At 43.1% G+C, this 7,500-nt stretch overlaps 1 protein-coding gene across 1 annotated transcript in view; it reads right to left on the minus strand.

The window, feature by feature from the left end:
* Window positions 1-7,500, minus strand: part of cpne5b (copine Vb) — a 162,991-nt gene that overhangs the window by 48,948 nt on the left and 106,543 nt on the right. Inside the window, exon 9 of the mRNA XM_062544925.1 lies at window positions 7,460-7,500. This exon is cut by the window's right edge and continues 64 nt beyond it. Within this exon, the coding sequence (XP_062400909.1) occupies window positions 7,460-7,500 (41 nt within the window). The remainder of the gene's footprint in view (window positions 1-7,459) is intronic.

A 7,500-nucleotide genomic window follows, 5' to 3' on the forward strand; every position in this document is an offset into this window, starting at 1 on the left:
TCCTCGTGCGATCGTGGGTTGCACTGTTACACCCCAACTACACAGCAACATACTACCAAGAAGGCAAAAACTAAGTAACAGGAACACACTAAAAGGCGGGAGTAAATCCATAGTAATCCATAGTAAACTAAGGAGTGAAGCTGCCAATGTGGCTGTGCCCGCGAAGTTTTGATGTCATGATCCCGAGCCCTAGTGTCAGGAAGTGTGTGTCTAGAGAGAGGGGGAAGGGGGGCAATCGTCCTCAATGCCGCATATAGGTAGGCTATAATGTCTAGTGAACTGGTTAGACAAGTGTGGGGGAGGGGGAATGATCGCACAAGACAATTGCTCTTCATGAAATGGGTAGTCTCACAGACGTTTGTCGATGTTTAAAGCCTACTACATCACTTGCGAAATCGTGAAAAGACGTGGCACATAGAATTATTAGGCTACTGGATTTAATATAGCAAGCATAGACTTTGTTCATCCTATATTAGCCTATATTAAAATGTAATGTGCTGCGGGGAAGCATTGGGGAAGTCAGTTTAAGTTGTCCTGTAACAATTTGCCTCTTATTATAATAAAGAGTATGCAGCCACTACGCACATAATAGCCTAGGTTACATGCGAGCAACCCCATGCAAAAGAAGGCCTTAAGTTAACGGACTGAAGGCCTGTTTACATTTCAAACATGCATTAAATCTAATAAACGAAAAACACAAATATCATGTATTGTGTCATAAACAGTTAATGACTTCGTGGCCACTATGCGCAACTGCATCGCGCAGTGAGCTGAAGGATAGGAGGACCGACACTTATTAACACAAAGCTTTGTAAAGCACTAACAACCACCCCTCAAAGTTCATTGTCCATAAGTCCAAACAATTAGTATAAAAATCCGACAATCCAAAACGATAACGAGATCTCCCAGAAACGAAAAACAAGTTTGTTGAGTAGCCTAGTCCTTGCAACAATCTCAGCTTTTGCGTTTGTAAGATAAAAGGCATTCTGTCCTGCTGTATTCCAATGAGAAAAAATCATCCACAAGGTAGGCTAAGGGTCACGGTAATGCAGCATGCAGGAATCTATATACGCACAAAACGAATGAATGGGTTATATCGGCCAAAACGAATGAATGGGTTGGGAGAGTCGTCTGGCTGTGTCAGCAGACTGCAGTCGGTCTCGAGGGGTTAAATAGCGCACGTACTTGAATTTTAATCTGAAGAAGACCACACGGTCGAAACGTCATTCCTTTGTGATAAAGAAAATAAAATCAAATCAAAAAAGAAGGATTTCAAGTGTGCGAACCTTTTTCCATTTTTTTATGATTTAGCCTAGTCTTGTTCTGCACCTTGACCGGGGATGTGCACAAACGTTTTTACTACACTTGAAATTTAAACCAACTCTTCTCTAGCCTATATCCTATAGCCATACTTTAATAATCAGATGTTATGCTCATTTTTGTAGGCTACACCTCACCGGCAAGCACGCACGCAAATGCTGCTTTTGCACATCTACAATATTGGCCAGGCTATATAGAATAGGCTTTTAGGACTGTATTTTGCCTTCGTGCAACTTTAGTTGTGCTCAATCTAAATTATTGTCAGTAAGGATAGGTCATATTACCAAATGGCGAACCTCGAAAATTATTTAGGATATAGAGCCGTGTCCATTACGCATGCAGTTATTTGTTAGGCTATTGTTTTATTTGAGTGTTTTTGTCGACCATGGCAAACATAGTTGAAACGTTCGCTCTAAACATAGCTGCCTACAGCCATGCACAGTAAGCCTAATGATAGCCTATAGTTATGACATTAATAGCCTATTAATGACCTCATGTCGGAATGGCACATTGTTTGAAAAAAAAAAAAAGTTAAATAGGCCTAGGCCTACCGCCGAGTGGGGATATGTCAAACATTACCGTAGCCTATTCGTTGATCTTATCGATGCAGTCCTTGCGGCCACTTCTCCCCATCGTAGGAAACTTTCTGTTTAGTGTTGACACGTTGTGTGGCAGTGCTTGCTTGCCCTTCGATCCATCCCAGTTGGTGGTTTTGCACCTGTCCCTGAGTTATAGTCTATATGAGTAAGCGCTTATGCTCTAACCGCATAATAAAAGAAGCACCTGCAGCAGTGCTTATGGCAAGGCTATTAACACCTGTCACTGAGCTATGGACACGCAGTTATGCTCGAAAATTGTCATAATAACAGACACACCTAATTGTATGGCTCTATGTTTAAACACATCAAATTAGCAAGCATTTCCGCAGCAACGTTTGCTTTCTTTTTCTGTCGGTCCGCTTGGTCAATTGCGCAGCAAATTATCAGATCACCGGACCTAATTTCACTCCATGTCTCGCGGACCAGCAGCAGTCTCCACGTTTCGCGGCCCATAGTTTGAGAAACGCTGCATTAAAGTGTCATTAGGTTGTAGGCTATATGTTTAGTGATTTCTTTGTGTGTTTTTCATTGTAGTGTGTGTGCATTGAGTAGTTCCTTAAAATACGGAACAAAGAGCGTCCCGTATCTGTTCAATACGGAAGAAGACTAACTATTACTTATATATTTCTTATAACGAAACGCAAAGAAAAAATACACTGACCATCTCGTTTCTCCGCGTTTCCCCCAATACCATGGCGACAAAGAGAAATAAATATGATTTGACATTTAAGCTGATTGCTGACAAATTTGCCACACAATTCGGGAGAAGCAGCGGACAGGAGCGCCACCACAAGCAAGCACTTCTAGCCCAAATTAACATGGCAACGTTGCCTATGACTAAAGTGTCTAAGTAGGCTAGTCCTACTAATATTACATTTGATTGGTAGCATGTTTGTAGCGCGCCAGTTTACCCATCCCCTACATCAAAACAGCTTAGAATCAATCAAAGAATCAGCTGTGTCGGCGTTAGGCTGTAGGCGATTTTCTATAACCATTTTCATTCATTTCAACAATGGTTCATTGAAACGTCGTTTGAATAATTTCGCCAGTCATCACCTTCATTGTAATGATTAAATGAGATTAAGGAGTCGACTATTGACGGATATGCGATCTTCATCATTTTGAAATGCGGGATGAAACTTTCTGCCACCTGGTGGTTGTTTGGGTACATTGCCTTAGCCTCGAAAAAAATCGGCTTGACGGCCTGCGGGATCTCTTCGGGAGTCCCGCGGGAGAAGGTGCATTCTCAACCCGTACCCACTGTATGGCAGACATATGTGTCCACACACACACACACACACACACACACACACACACACACACACACACTCACACACACACACACACACAGCATTAAATCATAGGAGCACACAGGAACACATGCACAGATACTTACACACACACACACACACACACACACACACACACACAGAGAGAGAGACACGTACACACAACAGACATCCAAAACCTTAATGTCCACCTACATTACCAAGTCTCTAGCAATGCTTTCTCCCCAAATTTGAATCTCTCTCATTCTATCACAACACAAAAACGCACTCACGCGCGCGCGCGCACACACACACACACACACACACACACACACACACACACACACACACACACACAACCTCGATGGCCAGCCCATCCATACTTTCCAGCTGATCTACCTTGAAATGTGTGTGTGACCTGGCCCATATAGCAACCAGACCAGCCCTCATGATCAGACACAAGCAAGCACACACACACACACACACACACACACACACACACACACACAGGCCCAAAGTATAGCGTTGCCACTGGTGTGGAGAGGCAATCAGACTGTGTGGTCGTGAGCAACAGGGCAGAGCTGAGAGAGGAGACACTCACAGAGCACCGTTTCCAGATCAGTGGTGCGTTTGACCTGCAGGTGGTTCATAGTGTGTACTGCATGTCCTATAGGGATGAGACACGATTTTCGATTTTTCGAATATTCGATCTACGTGCGAATATCAAATAGTTAATTCAAATACCATTATTCGCCATATCTCAATTAAGGGTGGGGAAAAACATGGAACAGAAATGAAGACGCAAATAGGCTATTTAATGTAACGCTTTATTCAACCTGAAGGTGCGCTGGTGAGTAGACCTACTGTTGTAGGCCTATTCTAAAATAACAAAAGAAGAAGAAAACACGGTGTGAATTATCCATAGGAATTATTAAATCCAGAGACCGATAGGCTACGAGTAAAAGTTCTGCATTAGACTTGTTTACATTAGCCTTTTTCCGACAGGCGTGTATAATTTCCGTAAGGTTCACAGACTTTTCATATGTCCGTATAATGTATCTAGCCTACCGGAACTTTTCCTGTTGCTGACCTAGTAGGCTAATGTTGCCGCCGCAAAAAAATCCACACTTGTTAGTGATGATCGGAGGAAGTATTAGGTGTATTTAAAGCGCCCTATGTCACTGTATGTTCCATCTCTAACACGCTGCAGGGAATGCGGCAACTCTCGCTGAATCCACCATGCTCCCGGTGTAAAAAATGTCACTCTTCAGCTGTCAGGCATGCACAGTTGACAGCGCGGCCGCATAGGCTATCCTATGTGATTGGTCATGCATTGTTAAAATTGAGATCTTAGTGTAATAATTTTTTTAAGGAAGGCATGATCAAAAAGTGATCTGTTAAGGCCGACGGTGTTCTTTCATAAATTAAAGGCTGTTTATCAAAGAACACCATCGGCCCTTAACAGAGCTCTTTTTGAACATGCCTTTCGGTCATCGTGTTATGTGTAGGCCTACGTGAGGGGGGGGGGGGTCGATTTTCGATTAATATTCGACTAGTTGTCATCGATTTTCGAATTGTGTTTTTGGCAAAAAGTCACATCCCTAATGTCCTATGCTGTTCCCAGGTCAGAATCTCCACAGGTAAAACAGCAACATGCACTCTAAAAGATAAAGGTGCTTAAACAGTGGGGCAAAGGTTCGTGGTGAACATGTTTTCTTTGAACAGTTCAATTTGAATGAATTGGTGCTGACTCACATCTGACATTCAAATGGTAATTGCGTTGTTGCCTTCGTCAAAGTCTTGTCCAGTTCCGCTGAATGTTCGCGGAGAACTACCTCCTCAGACTGTTTGCGACTGTTTGCAAACGTTCACCAGAAACTCAAGGGTTCACCAGAAACTAACGGAAAACTGTTTGCAAACGTTCACCTACGGTCACACATTTGAATGCACCTCTGGTTTGGTCAGTTTCAGTGATACTTGTGGAAGCTAATTGTTGCAGCTCTACAAACACAATGTGTTCAGTTACAATAACAGTGGAAGCTAATTGTTGCAGCTCTACAAACACAATGTGTTCAGTTACAATAACAGTGGAAGCTAATTGTTGCAGCTCTACAAACACAATGTGTTCAGTTACAATAACAGTGGAAGCTAATTGTTGCAGCTCTACAAACACAATGTGTTCAGTTACAATAACAGTGGAAGCTAATTGTTGCAGCTCTACAAACACAATGTGTTCAGTTACAATAACAGTGGAAGCTATTTGTTGCTGCTCTACAAACACAATGTGTTCAGTTACAATAACAGTGGAAGCTAATTGTTGCTGCTGCACAAACACAATGTGTTCAGTTACACATGCAGTCTGCCTGTGTGGGGTCCACGCAGATGTGACCGGATAGCCCTCACCAGTTATGGGCAGCAGGACTGAGCCAAGCACAACAAAAACATTGATCTGATATTCCCTGGGGCCTGTACTACGAAGCGGGGTTACTGGCTTAGCTGGGTAACTTCGAGAGTAAGTTGATCACGTGTGGCGTAACTTCCCGGTTAATCCGTACTACGAAAGGTGGATAGGTTTTAACCGAGGTATGCTGCCATGGCAATTTACGCTGCATCTCAAACCTGCTCCGAGCAGGTTATGATCTTGGTTAACCCGAGGTTTGCGGTTAACCACACCCCACAATGTCGACGCAGGCTACTTGGAAGATACATTATTGGAGCGCAAATTGTAAGCGCCTCTCTTCACAAGGCGAGGGTTTTTAAAGACCGCCAGAATCTTTCTCCATATAATATTCTCTATGAAAGATAGCCTATACATTCTCAGCCGAGGGAATTCGTTGCATTTGTCAGCTGATCGAGGCAAAGTGGAGGCTATAAGCATTGACAATATAACATTTTCATAATTAAGACATATTAATGCAAGCTATAACTAGGCCTATAAACCTTCTGAACGTTTTTGAGTTTCATTTTCACCTGCTGCCAGCGGCACTGCCGTTGCATCTAAAATGTTCACAGGATAGGCATACACTAAATCAGTCAATGGGGCTAAACATTCAATTATCCTATTAATATTTATTCATATACATGGCATGAATTGTGTTGCATCTGTAGGACTCTTATGAACTCAAAATGTATTTATTTCAACACATTTCAGACATTCCGCAAGCTATTAATCCTGCGTAACACATAAGGCTATTTAAGGAACATGAAATAAAACTTTACTTTCATATATCCGATCTGCAATAGCCTACGTTGCCAACAGCCTTGTCTGGCTTTGTTTGCTGCCGATGGAGGCTATTTAATGTATAGTAAAGTGGGTTTTAATTCCTCGCACTTTTTATAATCATTGCGCATTGCTTATCCGTAAAATAACGTGATCGCGTCATCATTAAAAGTGATGATTTGCGCTGCAACCCGCCCATTTTATGTGAACGCGCACCAACTCCGATGAGGTTAACCCCAGTTCAACAAATCGACTTCTTACTCAGCGTCGTAGTACCGATTAACACAAATGAAGATAACCAGGTTTTGTCAACCCCGGTTTAGCAAAGTAACCCTGGGTTACATCTGGGTAGGTTGAGCTCCCTTCGTAGTACAGGCCCCTGGAGTGAGTCATTACAGCCACACACACACACACACACACACACACACACACACACACACACATATACACACACGTACACACACACACACACACAAATAATGTCTTTAGTAACGCATATCCACAATGCATTAGATTTGATAGAAGATATGCCATAAGCCTTCATAATGACTGCTGAATGACTGTGGCCCTCATAGAGATAGAGCATTGCACTGCCTTTGGCACTAAGCATTATGAGAATGGAGATGTGCTTGGCCAAGCCACGGCATTACTGTCAATAGCATTATCATGTCATTATCAAGTGAAATAGGTCATGTGATTGTTTACGCCGATCTGGCTCTGCTTTAACCAGCCCTCGGGGAGACGATGGGAGAGAGAGAGAGTGTGTAAGAGAGAGAGAGAGAGAGAGAGAGAGAGAGAGAGACAGAGAGAGTGTGTTTGTGTTTGTGTGTGAGAGAGAGACAGAGAGAGAGAAAGAGTGTGTGTGTGTGTGTGAGAGAGAGAGAGAGAGAGAAACAGACAGAGTGTGTGTGTGTGTGAGAGAGAGACAATAGAGATAGCGAGGGGAAGAGGGGAGACAATGAGAAGCAGCGGAGGTGGGGAAGTGTGAGGGGAAGAGGGGAGACAGTGAGAAGCAGCGGAGGTGGAGAAGTGTGCTCTGAGCTGAGCTGTACCTGTCATAGTCTCCATTGCACAGCGCCCTGACAGGGATGTT

The sequence above is a fragment of the Sardina pilchardus genome, chromosome 9 (assembly GCF_963854185.1).
Source record: "Sardina pilchardus chromosome 9, fSarPil1.1, whole genome shotgun sequence".
Classification (NCBI taxonomy): domain Eukaryota; kingdom Metazoa; phylum Chordata; class Actinopteri; order Clupeiformes; family Clupeidae; genus Sardina; species Sardina pilchardus.